This window comes from Penicillium verhagenii (genome assembly GCF_028828195.1).
Source record: "Penicillium verhagenii strain IBT 33310 chromosome Unknown utg000006l_segment0_segment0, whole genome shotgun sequence".
Taxonomy (NCBI): Eukaryota; Fungi; Ascomycota; class Eurotiomycetes; order Eurotiales; family Aspergillaceae; genus Penicillium; species Penicillium verhagenii.
In genome coordinates this window covers 1,602,953-1,622,760 of record NW_026643170.1, presented here as the reverse complement: position 1 = coordinate 1,622,760, position 19,808 = coordinate 1,602,953, and the positions used below count along the sequence as shown (strand labels likewise).

The following is a 19,808-nucleotide window of genomic DNA, read 5'->3' as shown; positions in this document are numbered from 1 at the left end:
TGATATCTACGCAGCCTACGCTTATGATATACTCTTTTGGCCAAGCGTGCAAATCACCTGACATTCCTCATAGATACAAATCCAAAGCAGAGATATCTGTTTTCCCACATAAACTTTCTCCATTTCTATAAAAATTCCCACACTTCCTTTACACAGTGTTCCTTTTTTTCTCGTATACTTCCCCAGCACCATTTCCCATTTCCAACAGTAGGCCATCCCCCACTAGTCAAGCGAACCATGCCTCCCAAACCCACTCGCCTTGAATCTATTCTGCGTCCATGCGGTATAATCTGGTTCTCCATCTGCTGTCAGTCATCCTCACCCCGCACCAATTCCCAATTCCCAATTCCCACAAACATGCTAAATGAGAAACCGCCTTCCATCAACAACAGTACACTGGCAAGCTCTGAAACAAGCCATTCGGCAAAACGGCCTCGCAGCACTTATCCACCCAGCACAAATCCGAGATGCCGCTTCAGCAAAGCTACTCAGTATATCGTGTCAGTTGCAAGCCACTCCTTTCCTTCAATGTCATGAGTTGTACTATACATATAGCACTAAACTGACCACCATCCCAGCTGAAAACTTCATCGCATACGAAGACACAACCATTGTCCCCTCGCTCGTGAAGGCAGCCAACGGCATGATTCTCGAACTAGGCCCCGGCCCCGGGAACCAGATTCACCGCTTCGATAGCTCGCTCGTGCAGCATATCTATGGTATCGAGCCCAATGTGCATTTCAGAGATACCTTAGATGCAAAATTGGGTAAGCATGGTCTGGGAGATAAGTATACGCTTTTGTCTTGTGGGATTGAGGATAGCGATGTTCTTAGAAAGGAGGGGATCGCGGAGGGGAGTCTGGATGCTGTGTTGTGCATCCAGGTTCTTTGTGCGGTGCGGGATCCGAAGATAGTCATGAAGGAGGTGTGGAAGTTGCTTAAGCCTGGGGGCAAGTTTATTTTCTGGGAGCATGGGTGGAGTCGGGATCGGGTGACAAATGTTGCTCAAGGTACGTTTATGGTCTTTTTTTCCCCCGCTCGTAGTATGGGGTTGTTAATGTGGACTGGAGAGGATCAGCTTGTTGGAATCCGGCTTGGAGCACGTTTGTGGGTTGTGAGTTGACGCGGAATGTGTTGGGGGATATTCTGAGTTGTGGCGAGTGGGAGAATCCGGGTGAGATTGAGGAACCTGAGGAACCGTTTAGCTTGTTGCCGAGGATTCAGGGCGTTCTTATCAAGAAGAAAGCTTAGTGACTGGTGGCTTATTATATGTTTACTACCTGGGTGAATTCATTGGGGCTGGTGGGTAGAATGAGGTTTCAGCTGTTTTCTGTGTAAAGGCAGACATCTGGACATCTGGATGCTTTTAAAGTGTTCGAGGGTGGCCTTCCAAGATTGCATGTGCTCATGTGCTCTTGACAGGTCTGGAAGATTTGAGCCAACATTTGAACTGAGATGAACATTGCTTGAGTATATATATTTATTGGTCGTTTCAAGTTTTTTAAGTACATCGATCATTTTCAATGTTGACGTTGATGAATATCATTATATTAATATATATACTACCCCAAAGTGCACGGACTGACGGAAAAGTTTTCTTTCATTGATTGTGAATCCATAAACACTCTGAATTTAGAAAAGCATGATAAAGTTATCTGTCTAAGAAAGGGATTCTACTGTGAACACCGTGATACTGGGCGTGGACGGATATTCCCTAATTAAAGAAATGTCAAGAATCAAGATACATGCTTATCAATTCCAATCCACAACATATAGTTGGCAATCTATTCTACCGAACGTATGGACCGGACTGGCTAGCAACCTGATGGTTCCGTACAGCGTGTGTTCTTTCATAATGACTTCGACTGAATGCGTGATATCCTGACAGGCCCACCGGTTATTTCGTTATGTGCAGCATGGGTCATGCCAAATGAAAGGCCGCTGATATGGCTGCCTCAGCATCTACTAGAACACGAGCGCGACTGAGCGGATACTAAGGGGCGCACCAGTATTGCGAAGACTGGGAACGCCTACCTTATGCCTGTGAGTGATGATTCTCAGTGGGTAATCCTAGTAACTGAGTCATTGGAATTTTTGGTTAATACAGTCTATCTCAAACAGTCTTCCCTTCTTCTGCCTGGTAATTCTCAAACGCCAAAAACCTTCCTAGGGCATCCCGTAAAAAGTGTCCCCATAACAAGCAGTATACTACCGCTACGTAAATCAGGACAGCATCGCGCCTTCTCCAAATGTGAATAGTAGATGGCGTAATCCAAAAATGCAAGAACCTCCACCCTCACACAAACATTCCCAACCAAAATGCTCACTCCATTATACTCAAGCACTAGATAGCCAAGCCCACATCATGCTACTCCAACTCTCATACGCCCTCGCCCTCAGCGCCCTCCTCCAACCAGCAACAAGCCGCTTCCAAGCATACATCGAAACCCCGAACTGGATCGAAACAGATGGCTACAATTTCCACACCCCGAAAAACAAGATCCCCATGCCATCCCTGGTAATCGATACATTCCAGAACAAAATCCACAATGACCTCGGATACTGGCACGGCGCCGGCGAGGACTTGCCCGTACACCACGAACCAGGATTTGTCCGTCTCGACCCGACAGACCCGGATCAGAACTTCCACACCCAGTTCAATATCCACGGGTGCTTCAGCTTGATTCCATGGCAGCACCAGTTCCTGCACGTGGTCTTTGAAGGCACAGAGGAGTTCACTGTCTCGCTGAACGAGCACAACATTGACTGCGAGCCGCTGAGGAGCCCGTTCCCCGGCGTCCCGGACAGCGTGCAGGCGTCGCGGTACGTAATGCGTACCAAGGCCGGATGGGGAGCCGGCGATGATGGGGATGAGTGGAATAGCGGTGCGGATGGTGATGATAACGGTGACGGTGAGACGACGGCCGGGCCTGCTCAGAAGCAGAATCACAGACGCAACCCGCTACGCAAGAAGCCCATGCACAGAGCTGCCAACGGGAGCTGCGTTGAAGACGGCGATGAGGACGGCGGCGATGGGAGCGATGATGGAAATGACGGTGACGAGAACGGCGATGAGGGCCATCGGCCTGCTTCGCCGGAGAAGACGGAGCTGTTCATTCCTTTGTCGCATTTCAACATCAACCATACCCGCGTCGTGTCCGTTTCGTTTACAGGATTCTACACCAATGTGTCGCTGGTTCTGCGCCGTGTGGAGTTCGTGTCGACTGTTCCGCGGCCTTCGGCGGAGAATAACTATTTCAAAATACCCGAGAAGGCGCCCAGTGGGACACTGGTTTTGCGGTGCTCGCGGCCGAATTCGTTTGCTTTTGGGATTGATGATGGTCAGCCTCGGTTTGCGCAGAGGGTTATGCGGATTCTGGATGAGGAGGGCGTGCGGGCGACTTTCTTTGTTGTTGGGGCTGGGTTGACGGATCTTTCGACCAACTTTACCAATTTTTATCGGGAGATGATTGACAAGGGGCATCAGGTTGCTCTGCATTCGAATACTCATCCCAAGTATGTATATATATTCTGTCCTTGCGTTTTCCTTTTCAAGGCGGAGTGCTGATTGATGGTCATAGAATGGAGGCTCTGCCAACGATAGATCAGATCGATGAAGAGATTGTTCGGACTATACAGGTCTTTCACGATGAGCTGGGAGTTCAATGTAAGGCTCCAAGGCGCCCCTCGGTTCGTGGCGATTGCCTAGCTAACAAGTCGCATTAGCCCGTTACTTTCGTCCACCATTTGGTACCGTCGGCGCACGCATGCGACAGCAACTTGCAAAGCGGATCCCTCATCCACTCATTGTTAATTGGAGTGTCGATGTTGAAGACTGGCTTTGGGCTAATACCTCGACACCAGAGAAACAATTGGAAGCGTTTTATCGCAATGTTGCCCGGGGTGGAAACTTGGCTGTTCTGCACTTTTTGAGTCCGACGACTGTGGAGTATCTGCCAACATTCATTCGACATGTCAAGGCTGTTGGCTTGAGCATTATGCGTATAGATCAGTGCTTGGAGGATCCGGATAGCCCACCTCTGTGAGGTATACTATACAGGGGGTGGAAATCTGGAACAAGTCAAGCAGCAAGTCATCTGCTCTGGCATATATTCTTAGTGTAAAGGCCTGTGTACCCTTAGCTTCCCTGTCCTCTAAATTCAAAATTTTCTTTTGGTCCAGCAACACTTCAAACATTGAACATCCATTGAGACATCGGATCCAAACACCAGGCCAGAAACATGATGCAAACACAGATCAATAAGAAAAACCAAAGCAACAGTCAAGGTATAAAAACACAATGAGCCAAGACAAAAGAGATTAAACCTAGCCCAGATGCCATGCATGTAGTCGATCCCATCCAATCCCAAATTCAATCGCAAATCCAACAAAATCATGACAACACATAATAAAACAGAGCAACACCGAGCAAATCGTCAGATGTAAATGTAAATAGTAAAGCAGGCTCAAGCGCATATAAACGCAAAGGTTATATAAATGGCGTCTCGATTAATCACCATATTCAGGAGCCCGACATGATCCACTTACATCCATCATCCCCCGGACGCGACTAGTCAGCCATCCTGAGGCTGCATTGCTGCCAGGTCGCGAAACACCCAGACGGGGTCTATTGCCCGTGAAGCATGTGCCGTCCCGGAAGGAGAACTGCACGCACTTCTTCTCAGTTTCACAGACCTGGCGACAATGCTCAAAGGTCGTCGCATATGGCTGTTCCTCGTCTGAAAAGTTGTCCCAGTCTAACCTTGTAGGCTGGGCAAGCATTTCGGGGTACAGCCATTCGCGGAACACATCGCTATGAAGAAGGATACGTTTATTTTTCTGGAGCGAGAATCATCAGTATGGAGCTCAAATCGCAACACAAGAGAGACAGAGAGAGAGAGAGAGAGAGAGAGAGAGAGAGAGAGAGAGAGAGAGAGAGAGAGAGAGAGAGAGAGAGAGAGAGGATTAAGAAAAGAGACTCACATCATGCCAACGTTTCTGCTCAAATTTCCACAATCCCTCAATATCCGCCGGAGAAAGATGGTGAAACCCAACAGCAATATAACACCACGGCAAACGGTACAAGTCCGTCGCAAACTCATCTAACTCACCCAAGTTCGAATTCTGCAAGATGGGCCACGAGAAATGCAAATCAACGCCCACATCCGCAAGAACCCGACCCAAAACGCAATCACCCGCCCAGTGCCCATTCGTATAATCATCCAGATCCGCCCTCCGCCGCTCATACTCATCCGACGCAGCCCTGAGCGCCGGATTCGAAAGCATAAAGCCCGAGCCCCCGTGCGCAAAGATCGTATCCGCAATCTGCGTCTCCGTGCCCAAGTACACAGGCTTCGTGGGATCGAAGCGCGCAAGCCAAGCCAACACCGTCGGCCACGAAATATACGTATCAGCCTCCATGAAAATGAACCACTTGGCGTCGGACTTGTACGCATACGCCTCCTGGGCCATGGGCAAGAACTTCCATTTATCCAGTTTCCAGCCCGGGTTGTTCGGCTTGCCGATGGCGGAGTTGGCCTCGTCGGCAAAGTCGCCCTGTTCCAGGCCTTCGCGCCCGAGCTTCTTCAGCCGGTTGTAGAGGTCGAAGTCCTCGACTTGCTGCGTGACGTCGCGGTCCATGGTGCGGAGCGCATCGTGGATGGTTACGCCCTCGATTTCCTCTTCGAAGTCCGAGTAGATGACGTAGTGGGGGATGCAGCGGAGGGTGGTGGAGAAGTGGATGGGGACTTTGTCGCGGGACTCTGTGACGCCGGTTTTCATGACGACCAGGACATCTTCGATGCCGGGGAGAGGGGGGCAGATGGGGTCCGGCTCGCCGGTTGTTTGTTCGGTGTCGGCATTGCTGGTGGTATATTTGTTTGTGCGGGAGCCTGAGTAGCGGAAGCGGGTTGGCTGCGGTGTGAGGGTTGATTGTAGGGAGGTGAAGTGGTAGAGGAGGAAGAGGGCGGTGATGGCGGCGATGGCGAGGAACCGGCGGCTTACTCGTCGCCGGGGGACCATGGTGTTTGGGATTATGTTCAATGGTCTGAGATCATCGTGAGATGAGAAGACACCTCTCCTAAACTTTTGGAAAAGTGAATTCCAGGGTTCGAGGACCCGAGCTATGACGATCTAAGGCCGCGTCTCCTTTCTGTGGCTGACACAGCGGGACGCGTTAGCGGTGGATCTTGGGGTCTGGTCCCGTCTATACTAGTACCCTTAGTTCTTGTGTTATGCACAATTTGGCGGGGAAAAGGATTGGTCTAGAGTACATGTCAAGTTGACGCTCTATTTTAAGATCCCTCTTGAAACACTTGGTCCTATCTTCAATCAATCTCTCATCTTTAACCAGCCTGGATTTCGTTTTCAATTGGTCATCCTGTGTTCCCAATTTTCCTTGTTTTCTTTTTGTTTGGTCCCCCTTAAATCGCCGTGGGGATCCCTGCTGTCGATCACCCCTGTTGTGGCGGGTGTGGAATGGACGGCTCACTAGTACAGAGCATATCCTACATTATAGCAGGCTCATTCCAAGTCTCCAAATGTTCCAAGGTTCACTGCTGGATTCAAATACCTCCTCTGATTTGTCGGGTTATTAACCCAAGTTCATTCCAAACACATATCAATCGTACCTGCATGATCCGACATCGGGACGATCGTCAGAAGATATATGAAGTGGACACCACGTGTTAAGTGCATGCTTCAGCTCATGCACTCGCTGGTCCACATGGATTGTCCATTCAAATGTTGAACTTTCATAGAAAAGTCGCAAATACTCGGGCATTAGGCACTTCCAATGCCGCTCGGTTCAATTCTAAATGGAAAGACACAACACTAAACCTACACGTAGTTCTTTGTCATGAGCGTTTAGGAAGAAAGACATGTCATGGCATGTGTTCTTTCTGTCGTATCAACATCTCCGTTGTGTTCAAGTTCACATGTGCATTCGATGTTCTTTCCATCACGGCCCTACAAGTCGAGGTGATATCTAGGGCCTGTAGCCATTTACCCATTTGCAGCTGTCTGAGTGGCAAGAGCTCAGATTATCACATGCATGCCGAGCATTTTCCAGATTCAGAAATGCCAGGGCTAACTGTTTACACTGCCTAACATGAAAGCCGAACAGAATTAAGTTTGTATTCGTTGTATTCTTTGTATTCACACATAACCATGCATGCCGAGATCAGACCCACCAATCATTGTTGATCGGGCGTCTTCTTTTGAATCATTTTATCATGCAGTTTAACCAACTCCGGAATAATGAGACTCTCAATCTCAATGCCATCATGATCTCTTTCACCTGGTGGCGGATTCTCTTCCGTCTGTGATGGTTGTTGTTGTTCAGCGGCCTTACCCTTCATGATCTCCGCAAGCCCGACCTGATCCTCCACACCAGAAATACTCTTACTGCGCCGAGCCTTAGGCACTCTCAACCATCGCTCATGTGGTGGGTCCGGCGTGATAAAAACAACCTCCCATTTCCGCGTGGAAAGAAGGTTACCAATAACCAGGTGGTGGGAATAGCGCTGCAGTGCCGTCCGCGCCTTATACACCAACAACGACGGATCCGTCTCCAGCTTGAACGAAACAACCATGCTCCCATCAGGCGCCCACCCATCAACAAGACGATGCAGGAACTTCGGGACGGGATCAAGATTGACGACGAGCTTCTTCGAATTCTTCGGCGGCTGGGTCAAGGGCTCGCCGGTATATATTTCCTCCTCGCGGTCCGAGCCGAGCGCACTATTATTCTCCAAGTGTGCCGGTATTTCCGAAGACTGAATTTTATGCTCGGCCATCCTGCTGCGCGGAATGAAGAAATCGCTGACAGCCGCCGCAAGGTAGAACAGCGCATTGGGGCCAAGCGGCCGCATCAATTTCGCCAGCGAGCGCAGCTCAAACATGTATTCTGCGACAGTGGTAAAGGGCAGCAAGAGGAGGCGGTTGTTCTGCTTTGCGTAGCGGTACTTGCGCAGCACGTCGCGCATCTCGTCCTGGTACTCGCTGCGTACCTGGATGGAGCCGTGGTCTGCATTCGGCGAATCAGCTGCCGGTGCGGCCTCGTCCATGAAATCTAGGAAACAGTTCGTCGAGTGGCTGTAGTGGCGCGAATATGGCAGCAGGCTGTACTGCCGATGTAAGAAGATGACTGCATAGCCTTCCTGCAGGAAGTATTCGGCTGATGTGGCGCCGCGGGTTCCGGCAGAGAAGTTGTCGATGAAGCGCACGGTCTGCGTCTCCAGGGGTACTGTTGTTCCGCCGGAGGTGACGAGTACCACACGCCTGTTGGCTGCGACGTGTAGGTCGATGAAGGCTCGGGCGAGGGCTTCGTGTCTGGGGAGGGCTTTCGGCGGGGGGTATTCGTTGAAATAGACGGATTCTGCCTCCGCTGGCTCCATGTCACCAAGTGCTTGGGCCATCTTTATGCTTGGTCTTACGGACGCCCTTTGCGTCTGCTAAGTTATATATGTGTGATGGATTGTGATCACTGCCGGTCGGAGCTTTTCATTGACAATTGGATGTTTTCTCGGTCGTATAATTTCCAGTCTAGAGAAAAAAAGATGCCGAGGAAAGCGCCAATCGCAAGTGGGGGGAAGGTGGGATGCGACCGGCAAGGAATGCGGGATGGAAGATCACCGTGACGCGATTGAAAACGATTGATTTTCGAGTCCAAGATTATTCCCGAAGCAGCAGGATGACAGTGATGTTAAGTCTCCAAACTTCAGGGGAAAAGATTTTAATAAAGTGTAGCAAATCCCGGTGAAGCTGAAAAATGTTGAGCATGAACCCAGCAAGGGCCAGTTGACATATCTGATGGGTCAATGCAGCCGCTGGGCCGAATGCATGGCATCTCCACATGAGCTGGTCTATTGGACACTCATTGGATACAATGGTCGCTTATGTCATCTTTTTGGGGTCGATTTTGGTTGAATGATTGAAAATACTGAGTACTTTCTATACTATTCGCCTTTCAATGAGGGATATTGGCGACAACGCTCCTTTTGACCGATATTCGGACTTTCCTGCCGCACTGATCAGATATGTGCATGGAATGATAGTTACTGTATTGTATATGTACGTGCATAGATCTTTCCGCGGCTGAAAATCGTGCCGAGGTTCCAAAGTTTGAGGGCGGATCCATATGCTACTAGAATTACCTTATGTACTACATCTTCATCACAGGCATACTAGTAGTAGCAAATAAATGAACTGCTGGAGGTCAACGAGCTTAATATTGAATGTACAGTTAATTCCCTAGTAAAAAGTAGGTACAACCTTGGAATGCCACTCAGCACTTAGTACATATGTCAGAACGACCGAGCTATGGGCATATCTGTGGCGGAACAGAAAGTGAAACGCCCTAATGAATGCATCGTTGAATCCTTATACAAATATCCATTCTACACGAATTCCACACCGGGAAATATCACTGCAAGTAACGACTACGCAAAGCTTGACTAATAGTACTCATCCTGCTTGCCATTCCTCCATGTTGCATATTGCTCATCAGAGCCTCTTCCAAAGCGGACTGTGTGACGCTCGCATCTGGGGAATAATCAGTATCATGATACATCTCAACGCAACTCAAAACAACTCAAAACGACCCATTCCAAAGCCAACTCACCATCAAGATCGCTGAAACTGCTTCCCATGCTTGGGGTCCCATCGCTAGCCCCTTTGCCCGAAGTTTGAGATTTTCGAGGACTTGGCCGAGATGGTTCCCCAGAGCGCTGTAAACCCTGCCCACCCTGTACGACCACCGGACCACCGGAGCCTATGGAGCTTGTGGATGACTCTGATGCAACTTGCATTCTTGCCCCAGATCGCTCTGCTAGGCGGCGCCGTGTAATGGCTGCACGCTCTGCATCCAGGCGTAGCGTGGCACTCAGCTCTTGAGCTGGTCGATCTCGCGAGCCTTGCTCGGGTTCCCTGTGTAGTGGCAAGAATGCCGGTGCATCATCTTCGTCATCTTCATCATCTCGTAGGCTAGCACGGTGCATGGAGTATTGTCCAAATCGCTTGAAGCGATGTGCTGGGAGGTTTGATTCGTCTTCTGAATCGGATTCTGGGAGACTTGATGATAGATCTTCCTCTTCCAAAGGTGGAGAGCGAATGAATGGAGCTGGTGGAGGCTCCCGCCGGTTAGTTGATAGACGTCGGCCGTAGGGCTCCCGTCGATGCTCGTTACTTTCTGCGGTTGGAGTATCAGTGCGTGAGGGGTCTCGAGAACCGCGAGTTTGATTGATCGTTGCGATCGATGTGGAGCTTGTGTGCCGGCTATGTCCACTCGCTGCTGTGAAAGCATGTTAGAGGTGTATATTTGCATTGCTGCATTTCCAGCGAACAATTTTTATACAGATCAGTGTGAACTTGCCTCGCTGAGAAGTTTCTTTCTGCTGAGTCAACGGCCGGGCAGGCCCCCGCGGACCTTTTTCTCGATTAGCTAGCTATTCAGGCAGCTTGATTTTTTTTTATAACAGAACAAACATACCAACAACAGGAATATCCTTTGAAGGTGCTCCGGGTAGTGCTGCGCTACCTGAAACAGACCCCGGGGCTGGTGATGGGGAATTTGACTGCGCGGTCGGGTCAAATCTCCGCATCTGTGCTCGAACCTGTGACAGCTGTCGGTCATACAGCCATGCTGCTTGCTGAAGTAGGAACTGTAAAGTGACATCAAACTTATCTGCCCTTCAAAACCAAGTCAGCATAAACCATTTTTTTTGTTGGGAGCACAAGTGAGGTATACAAGGCTTTCCCTGTAAGTGAGTTAGCTATCTGGCCCTCGATATAAAAAAGGGGCCATGGGAAGCCACGTACAATCTATGTCATCTCCTTTGGAAGGCCGAGAAAGGATGTCCCATAATGCCTGGTCTTTAGAAGCATTCCATTCCACCTAATCGGTCAGAACATAAGATCGTGGTCAACTGAGATGGCTAGCGTCTTACCGGTGGTGGATCAACAAATTCGCCCCTTGGAAATGGTAGACGAATGAAGACTGTGAAATTAGTGTCTTTTTGTTCCGTCCCAGTTGTCATGTTCGGGGCAAATGGAGATCGGGTGGAGCTGAGCTAGACCGGGGGAGAGCTTGAAGCTTCGAATGACGTTGTTTCGGACGTCGATGGGCAAAGGTCTTTTATGGCGCAGATTGTGGATATCCAGCGGTCAAGTTGAGGGCTTTGAAGTCTCTTTGTTATACATCCAAGAGGCGCTGTGATTTGGATACCACTAGTAGTAATGATAGGTGAGTGGTTGATGAGGAGAGTGACGATGACGGGAAAGTTATTCTATTGGTTGGAGATCTGCGTGGTAAGAACGTGGAGCTCTTGTGGAATTTGTAATAGCGTTGGAGCATTCAACCACCCATCACATGATTGCAGTATTGCCACGGATGTGTTGTTGGACACACGACCTCCATACAAACGCCTGTTTTAATGACTTCTGATCCTTTTACTTCATTCTACATAGTCTTTTTAATCTTATTACGCCGATCTATAGAGTTCCTGCAGACGATCATTATAGTCGTCAATCATGGGGCCAATCTGTCAAGGACTACCCTGCATCATCCCCCTGATTATTCTAGCTTGTTTACCCTCAGCTGATTCGTCTACGAGCTGCGGCATATCGTTTTGGGAGAGCCTTGCCTACTCTTTGGATCAGGTATCACTCTACTATTCTATACAAATGGATGCTTCTTGCTTGAGGATCGGCAAACATGATATCCACACCGTTCATATGTTTTAGACCGCCTTTTGTACTCTAACCTAAACTAGGGGAAGCATTTGAGCGCTAGCAGGATCTGCCACACGCGGTTCCATTCTCAAACAGCCTGCCTCGGCCTAACTTTCCTTTGACCGTTGCTGCAACTCCACTTGTGACTTCACCATGTCTATCCAATATTTTATTGACAAGTGCCTGGTGGTCATTTTACGAACCATCATCAGTATCATCGCTTACTTCGTTCGCGGCGGTATTAAATCATACCCAGATGAAGTACGCCATATCCCATCTCGCGATACTAGACGAACCATCAAGGTTCATGTGTATACATCATCCGCCCCAAACCCATCACCAGTCTTGATCAACTTCCACGGCAGTGGGTTCGTGCTCCCTCACCATGGCTCTGATGATGAATTCTGCCGTCAAGTCAGCCAACAAACCAAATGCACGGTCCTCGATGTTCGCTATCGCCTAGCACCCGAGCACCCATTCCCTGCTGCGCTGAATGATGTTGAAGATACCATCAACTATGTCCTGGGCCGCCCGCACGAATTTGATCGCTCGCGTCTATCCCTCTCGGGATTCAGCGCCGGTGCCAACCTGGTCCTCGCTGCCTCGGCCAATCTCTTTGCCCCAGATACCTTCCGCTCACTGGTCGCCTTCTACCCGGTGACCGATCTCAATGCCGGCGCAGAATCCAAGACCGCTCCTAACCCCACGCAAGCGGCAAAGATTCCGGCGCCCCTAGCACGCCTCTTTAACCGGTGTTATGTACCTGCCAAAATGGACCCGCGCGATCCTCGAATTTCCCCCACCTTTGCGCAGGTAGACCGCTTCCCACGCCGTGTTCTCATGATCACCGCCGACGGAGATAATCTCGCGCACGAGGCAGAGGAGATCGCTAAGCGGCTCCAAAAATTACAGGGGTGGCATGTGGTCAGTCAACGTATGGTGGGCTGTACTCATGGGTGGGACAAGTCCACGCGGCCGAGCTCCCCGCAGCACCTACATGAAGCCAAGAAGCGGGCTTACCAGTTAGCGGTGGAGATGCTTAACGGATAGCTTAAGATTTTTTTTTCTTTGTCTTTGATGGGTTCAATGCGCCATATTTCACGCCGAACACCCCCTTATTATCTTTGTGTCTTTGTTTCACCCACTTGTCTCCGCTTGCCGCGTGGTGCCTGGCCTGACCCAACGAATCCATGGCTCAGCCCAATGGCAGAACCAACCCTAAACCCTACCTAACGAGAGAAACAAGGTGGAGAGTTGGAGAGTCGGAGAATTGGAGATGAAACCGGAGATAAGCATACTTAAGCTTGTACATGGAATAAATGATGTTATTGAAAAATTGCTGAATAGCCCCGCCACATGTGCCAAGTGGGCAGATTGTGTCAGGGTTCGCCCCCCGTGGGTCACTCGGGTTTCATTTCATTTTAAAGTAAAAAAGAAAAAAAAAATAGATAGGAGACAGAAAAAAGGGCGATCGTCCTTGGACATGATTATGAAGTCTTGCTTCTTACCCTTTTTTTCTTGTTTCCCTTTTTCACTTGACTAGTTTCCCTCCCCAGTCCTTACAGTTTGTGCTTTTGTCACCTCCACCACTTTGACCCAATCTAGAATTACACTATACATAATCAGCGCCTAGGGCGAATGCTGTCATTTTGCGCCACCATCTCGTCCACCGGCCGCGCGTGGGCGAGCCCAACCTGTTCGTGAAGCCCGCATCCATCTTCCCCTCCGGTCAATGCGCGCCCGCTGGCTAGGCGCCATAGCCACCTGTATATAAGATGGAATCAACAACAACGACAACGACTAGTAGTCCCGTCTTAGACGAGGACAAATACCGAAACGAGGTGCTCCAGATTGCGTCAGTGGAAGCGGAACAAGCGCGGGCGCAACAGTTATCCGATGAAGCACTCCAGCTTGGTTTGAAGACCCCGGAGACCGATGCAGCGCCGCTGGCTGCCTCGATCGCCGGTGCAATGAGCGATCTATCGTCACCCGTCTTATCTTCTGGATCATCCACCGATCGAAATTCTGCGTGCGACGGCTCCGTGACCCCCTCCCTCTCCGTTGAAGCCTCATCCCCATCTACCTTGCCGTTAGATCAAGTCGCTACATCGCTATCGCAACTCACATTTGCTTCCGAGCGCGCCAAACCAAGCAGCACTCGATCGCTAGCGTCGTTATCGACCCGGCCGACGTCATTCTGCTCAAGTGAAAGCCGCACGATTAACGCCGGGCTTGGGCTTGGCATTCACGATGGACTCGGAATTCGGGGAAATCGGAGTTCCATGTTTGTGGTGACGCCAGATGATGATAATAAAAAGGAGAAGGAGAAAGATAGGAGGCGGAGCAGCTTGAAGTCTGCTATTGGGCGCTTTCATTTTCGGAAGAAGCGGGTTCCCTCTGCTACGGTTTTACCACCGACAGCACAAGTTACAATAACTAAAGGCGATGAGAGCGTGGAGCGTGTCTTTATCGAGACGCCGCGTGAGCTGCCGACCAGCAATGCAGTCTCAATCACGAGTAATAGCACCACCGAGTCCCTTCCAAAGGTGGAAGTGGAGATCCCAACTTTCGACGCAGCATCGCTTCAAAGAAGTCTGGATGACCCCGAACTAAGCGAGATGACCGAACGCCACAAGATGGAAAAGAATCGACACATGGCATTCCAAGATGCGGCTCTCGACATCCTCCGGCGCCGGCACCAAACAGCCGTTTCAGAAGCGCAGATCGAAAACCAGCGCCGGGAGGACGAGAAGCGCGAAAAGGTAAAAAAGAACCCAGCATCTGCTCATAGTTCACCTCCAGCCTCGGAGACCGGGAAACATCCGCTAACCTCGACTTCCAATACAGAACGACCACGACGCCATCCGCATAGAAGAGCGCCAATTAGCCGTGGAAATGGAACAACAAAGAGACTTCGAGCGCGCAAAACAAAACTCCCGTACCCGCATCAAGCACATGGAAGGCTATTTCCGCAACGCAAGCCCCCCGCCATCCCCAGCAATTTCAGCTGACCGCTCATCCGATTCTTTCGCGTCCGGATCCGAGGGAAACCCCACGCGCCGTGTAACACGGCAGCAGCTCGAGCAACTCGAGCAGCAGTATCACGCGCACGAATCCATGGATGCGCTCCAAGATTCCCGCATCAAGGTTCTTCGAGAACGCCAGGAGAAGAGACTTGCTGAGGCCATTGCGCGGATGGAAGGCGAGCTGGACGATCTGTGTGATCAGAATAGCAAGCAGATCGCTACGCTCCAGGCTGAGCATCGCCGTGAAGAGAGTTCTCTGATTGACGGGCTGCAAGGGAAGCAGACGGAGTTGCGGCGGAGATGGGATCTGGAAGGAGCCATCTTGCGCCGGAAGTTGGAAGAGAAACATGGCCAGATCTATGGGCCGTTGCCGCCGATATCTTTTTGTGTGGAGCACGATGCCGATGCTGAGAATCGGATTTGAAGGGGTTCGGATGAAAACCGAGGTCCTCTTTTTGACTTGGGAGATCGGCTATGATGGTTATCTGTCATGATCCCCTGCTTAATGTTGCTTGATATTTGGTTGCCAATTATTCCTGGGAAGCCTTATTCAGCAATGGCTAAGTGTGAGTGTGTTTTCTCTCGCTTTGGCCTTTTCTTTCTTTTGACTTTACGCCCCCTTACCTTCTTGTAATCCCCTTCCTAATTTTGCTTGCATTCCGCTTGGATGTGGATTTGGCATGTCTATATATTTCGCATTGCGGCGGCTGTTTGGTTCCAGATGTGCATAGCATTTGACGCATTTATATGGTTGTTGATAGACATTGGAATGTAAATTATTGCTTTGAAAAAAAAAACTCCTCAAAATTGATCGCAAAATAGGGTATCTTCGGCCTCCAGAATATTTAGTACAAATCATCAAGCATCCGCACGGCAAACAGTCTTCATTGAGACGGCACAGCAATCTCCTGCAACCTCTCAACCAAGCTCTCAATCCTTCCTCCGCCACGAGTCATCGCATCTTCCGTGTGTTTGTCTCGACCCTCATCTCCGATTACTACAGCCCGCTCAATGATGCCAGTATTGGACAACTTGAACCGCCCAACACGGCCATCCTCCCATTCTAGCCTGACATACCGGGCTTCGATTGCCGTAGATTGAAGGGAAACAATCCCCGCCTTACTTTCAGGCGACAACCGACCAACAGCGCTTGACTCTGATCCTGGCTCCGACTCACGGAATCCCAACCGTTCACGGAGCAAATCCACCGCATCACACCGCAGATGCCACGCCACAAGCTCGCGCCGCAACTCACGCGCAAACCCGCGCAAGTCCTGACTTCGAACTTCCTTTCTTGTCTTCTTTCCCTGCTTCAACGATTCCCCCTGGTCCTCAGATTCACTCTCGTCTTCTACATCGTGTGGTGTTTTCGCTTTCGAACCCTTGAAAGGAAGGTACACATCCTCCAGCTTCGGAATCGAGATGAAGGCTGGCACAGTATGCCTATACACCCTCAAACTCTTTTCTTTTCCACCTTTGACGCGTTCGCGCCGTAGGAGCACGTAATAGGGCTTTGCGAATCGTCCATTCCGTGTGCAGACATCAACGCGCAGACCTAATAGGTTCTCAGCTGGCGCACTAGGTGAGGGATCCTTGAATGAGAAAGCTGTCGTTCCGAATGCGATGCGGTAGTGGTTGGTTTCGGAGTGTTTTCCTGCAGCTTGCGCGAGGGGCGAGATCTCGTCGTGGATGTTTGTGAGGGGTTTGCGGAGAAGTTTTTGAATGCTGGAGGAGGCGAGAAGACTGGATGAGAGGAAACGCTTTTGGCGTTGCAGATTGTGGACTTTGAGATTGATGTCAGTATGTGATCCCTTGAATTTGGGGTTTGCGCGATAGGTGCTTACTTTCGGCGCGTATGGAGGCGATCTCGGTGTCTAGGCGCTCTGCCTGGGGATCTGGAGATGCGGAGGGGTGGGCACGGGTATTCATTTTGACTCTCTTGATCGTTTCAGAGTATATCTCTTGATTTATTTCTCATCCGATCTTTTTCTTCCCAGGCCCAGTAATGGTATGGCGGGGAAGATGTGGAGAAGTTGGAGATCAAGTTCGTCGCAACATTTGAATGGTTTGTTTATTTGGGTATGACGGCACGTGATCCACTCTGCATGTCAACCAGAAGCGCATTTGACGATTAATCAGCTACTACTTAGTGATGGATTTGCCTTTTCCTTTTGGCGGATTTTCTGAATAATTTACTAAATCAAGTCTTGATTTGTAATGTCACGTTGATCTGTCCTTATCAATAGTCATATTTGATTTATAATGTTGTTATTATCTGATTTCCTCTCATCTATACGCGAAGAGCTGCACCGAACACGCCGATCTCGCGTGCATGGACTGTACCACGTACCACCTGGACCAACTCCCAACAGCCTTGACTTTTGTAATTGTAGAACAATAAGACAACCGAGTGGATCTTTGCCAGACCTTGAAAGTGAGGCTTACAAGTTCTGGTTTTGAAGATCCTCCGGCTCCTCCTGGAAGAATCCGGCCCCGTAAGAGGCCAGCTTGCCTCTCCGCGGTCTCGCCCAAACTTATCCAAGATTTGGATCTTCCACCCCACCACCTCCATACATTTCCTTTGAGGACTTACTTTCTTTCTCACTATATTCGTCCTCTATGCATCGATCACCCACTCACTAATTATCACCTGTCAAATCCATATGGACCCTTAATCTTCAAATCCCAACTCCCCAGCCCGACGCGCGCCCTTCTTTCATCCCAAGCCGAACCATCCCTCCGTTTGTCGGTCAAACTTGCCAAATATCACCTCGGGCTGGACCGACATCTTTCAATACAAACTTGTATTTGAGTACGCACACAAACCAATGACACGGAAGAACGCCTCCCTCTCCAGACGCCGTTCCAAACCTAGCCTCAAAGTTGCTACCGGCCTGAACGGCCATGCGAACGGCACGATGAATAACATCGAAATGCGCAAACGCGATACCACTCCCTCAGTTGACTCTCCTGCCGAACGAGCAGCCCGCCTCATGTCTCGACCTAGTTTCTCCCTAGACGACGAACCTGTCGTCATTCCTCAAACCCCTATCCAAACCACCACAAGCTTCCACAACCTGCCCACGAGTGATCGCCGGAACTTCTTGTTGCTATGCGTTCTGTATTTCTTACAGGGCGTGCCCATGGGTCTTGCTACAGGCTCTGTACCTTTCCTGCTTAAGCCGTATCTATCATATGGTCAGATCGGCATCTTCTCCCTCGCCTCCTACCCATACTCTTTGAAGCTTTTCTGGAGTCCCATTGTTGATGCCGTGTGGAGCACACGATTTGGTCGCCGCAAGAGTTGGATTACTCCCGTCCAAGTCATTGCGGGACTTGCCATGATATACCTGGGTCGTCATATTGGCGAAATGATGGAGCAGGCTGGAGCGAATGGCGGTGCGGGAGTCTGGAACTTCACCTACTGGTGGTTTATGTTAGTGCTTTTCTGTGCTACACAGGATATCGCTGTTGATGGGTGGGCTATCACTCTCATGTCGCCTCCCAATATCTCCTACGCCTCTACTGCCCAGACTGTTGGCTTGACAGCAGGTCACTTCTTGTCATACACCGTGTTCTTAGCTTTCAACTCCAAGGACTTTGCCAATCGGTGGTTCCGTACCATTCCTGGCGAGGGTGGTCTGCTTTCGCTCGGATCATACCTGACTTTCTGGGGTTGGGCCTACCTCATCGTCACTCTGGGCTTGGCCTTGTTGAAAAAAGAAGACCGTACCAGGGAGCGCGATAGCATCATGGATGTGTACAAGAGCATGTGGAGTGTCTTGAAGTTGAAGAACATTCAGACCATCATCATCATTCATTTGATTGCCAAAATTGGCTTCCAGGCCAACGACGGCGTTACCAGCTTGAAACTTTTGGACAAGGGCTTTGGCCAGGAAAATATGGCCTTAGTCGTATTGATTGATTTCCCCTTCGAAATTATGCTTGGCTACTATGCCGGTAAATGGTCAACAGACCATGGACCGATGCGACTTTGGGGCTGGGCATTCGTCGGACGTCTGGCCGCCGCTGTCCTTGCCCAATTCACGGTCATGATCTATCCCAGCGGATCAGATGTGCCGTTCTGGTACATGCTGGTTGTCATCTTCGAGCACGTGGTATCCACTTTCATGAATACGGTCATGTTCGTTGCCATTTCAGCATTCCACGCGCGTATTGCTGACCCAAGCATTGGTGGCACCTACATGACCCTCCTCGCAACGTAAGTCAAGTAACTCCTACTCTGTATATTCCTATCACTAACACCCTTTTTGAAGTGTCTGCAATTTGGGCGGAACCTTCCCTCGCATCTTCGTCCTAAAATTAGTCGATCTTTTCACAAAGGCAACTTGCCTCCCACCCACCACACCACCACCAATTGACCAGCTGAAAGATGCTCTCGTCACCTCTGCATTCTCCTGCGCCCTCGAGCCAGAGAAAAACCGTTGCATCAACGGCGGCGGCACTTGTATTGTCGACCGTGATGGCTACTACATTACCAACATGATCTGTGTACTGATTGGCACTGTCACGTTTGTGTGGTTTATTAAACCCGCAGCTGCTAAGCTCCAAAGCTTGCCACTCAGAGCCTGGCGTTTGGTGCCAGGTCCCCAACGCGAATAAAGCTTGCTTACCATTATGCCCAACCTGTACGATGTCTTCGCCAAGTGAGTATAGTTTTCATAGATTGAAATAATAAAATATGATTCTGAATGAACTATTCGTCACTGAACATGGCTTGAGATAGGGCTTCTTTCAAGTATATTTAGCTTCTAGCGCAGCCTTTTCCTCTAGCATTCTACTCAAGTGCTGTCAATTCTTCATGTAGGGCAGTATGGGCCAACCCGCAAAATCTGTATGTCATGCTCAGGTGGCATTCATACGAGTACATGCTATGCTCACATTGTGCCCATGCAGACGTTCAGCCTTGTTCGCACTTGTACTGATGAAGAACCAGATCAATATGCTGACTTGTGATAAATAATCGCCTGTTGACCATCAAGTCACCATCGTGGCAGAGCAACAATCTACAGGTTAGATGTTCATCTAAGT

The 19,808-nt window shown here is 49.9% G+C and overlaps 9 protein-coding genes across 9 annotated transcripts; 5 read left to right on the top strand and 4 right to left on the bottom strand.

The window, feature by feature from the left end:
• Window positions 1-237: 237 nt before the first annotated feature.
• On the top strand, window positions 238-1,251 carry N7466_006019 (class I SAM-dependent methyltransferase; the record flags this gene model as incomplete). Its single annotated transcript, XM_057165416.1, has 3 exons — window positions 238-311; window positions 370-1,010; window positions 1,079-1,251. 3 exons carry the CDS (start codon window positions 238-240, stop codon window positions 1,249-1,251), a joined length of 888 nt encoding a protein of 295 aa, XP_057021015.1.
• Window positions 1,252-2,365: 1,114 nt separating this feature from the next.
• On the top strand, window positions 2,366-4,046 carry N7466_006018 (polysaccharide deacetylase family protein; the record flags this gene model as incomplete). Its single annotated transcript, XM_057165415.1, has 3 exons — window positions 2,366-3,516; window positions 3,582-3,667; window positions 3,727-4,046. 3 exons carry the CDS (start codon window positions 2,366-2,368, stop codon window positions 4,044-4,046), a joined length of 1,557 nt encoding a protein of 518 aa, XP_057021014.1.
• Window positions 4,047-4,509: 463 nt separating this feature from the next.
• Window positions 4,510-6,021, bottom strand: N7466_006017 (glycosyltransferase family 31 protein; the record flags this gene model as incomplete). The annotated part of the gene is made up of 2 exons (XM_057165414.1): window positions 4,510-4,839; window positions 4,984-6,021. 2 exons carry the CDS (start codon window positions 6,019-6,021, stop codon window positions 4,510-4,512), a joined length of 1,368 nt encoding a protein of 455 aa, XP_057021013.1.
• Window positions 6,022-7,193: 1,172 nt separating this feature from the next.
• N7466_006016 (phosphopantothenate--cysteine ligase CAB2) lies at window positions 7,194-8,417 on the bottom strand (the record flags this gene model as incomplete). The annotated part of the gene is made up of 1 exon (XM_057165413.1): window positions 7,194-8,417. The coding sequence occupies one exon, from the start codon at window positions 8,415-8,417 to the stop codon at window positions 7,194-7,196; it is 1,224 nt and encodes a 407-aa protein (XP_057021012.1).
• A 1,007-nt stretch (window positions 8,418-9,424) lies between these two features.
• N7466_006015 (uncharacterized protein) lies at window positions 9,425-11,036 on the bottom strand (the record flags this gene model as incomplete). Its single annotated transcript, XM_057165412.1, has 6 exons — window positions 9,425-9,543; window positions 9,623-10,291; window positions 10,490-10,689; window positions 10,748-10,757; window positions 10,819-10,894; window positions 10,947-11,036. 6 exons carry the CDS (start codon window positions 11,034-11,036, stop codon window positions 9,425-9,427), a joined length of 1,164 nt encoding a protein of 387 aa, XP_057021011.1.
• An 847-nt stretch (window positions 11,037-11,883) lies between these two features.
• N7466_006014 (putative esterase/lipase) lies at window positions 11,884-12,780 on the top strand (the record flags this gene model as incomplete). Its single annotated transcript, XM_057165411.1, has 1 exon — window positions 11,884-12,780. The coding sequence occupies one exon, from the start codon at window positions 11,884-11,886 to the stop codon at window positions 12,778-12,780; it is 897 nt and encodes a 298-aa protein (XP_057021010.1).
• Window positions 12,781-13,505: 725 nt separating this feature from the next.
• N7466_006013 (uncharacterized protein) lies at window positions 13,506-15,180 on the top strand (the record flags this gene model as incomplete). Its single annotated transcript, XM_057165410.1, has 2 exons — window positions 13,506-14,492; window positions 14,578-15,180. 2 exons carry the CDS (start codon window positions 13,506-13,508, stop codon window positions 15,178-15,180), a joined length of 1,590 nt encoding a protein of 529 aa, XP_057021009.1.
• A 460-nt stretch (window positions 15,181-15,640) lies between these two features.
• N7466_006012 (uncharacterized protein) lies at window positions 15,641-16,685 on the bottom strand (the record flags this gene model as incomplete). The annotated part of the gene is made up of 2 exons (XM_057165409.1): window positions 15,641-16,539; window positions 16,601-16,685. The coding sequence occupies 2 exons, from the start codon at window positions 16,683-16,685 to the stop codon at window positions 15,641-15,643; spliced, it is 984 nt and encodes a 327-aa protein (XP_057021008.1).
• An 899-nt stretch (window positions 16,686-17,584) lies between these two features.
• On the top strand, window positions 17,585-19,379 carry N7466_006011 (SD08430p; the record flags this gene model as incomplete). The annotated part of the gene is made up of 2 exons (XM_057165408.1): window positions 17,585-18,978; window positions 19,034-19,379. 2 exons carry the CDS (start codon window positions 17,585-17,587, stop codon window positions 19,377-19,379), a joined length of 1,740 nt encoding a protein of 579 aa, XP_057021007.1.
• Between the last annotated feature and the right edge of the window lie 429 nt (window positions 19,380-19,808).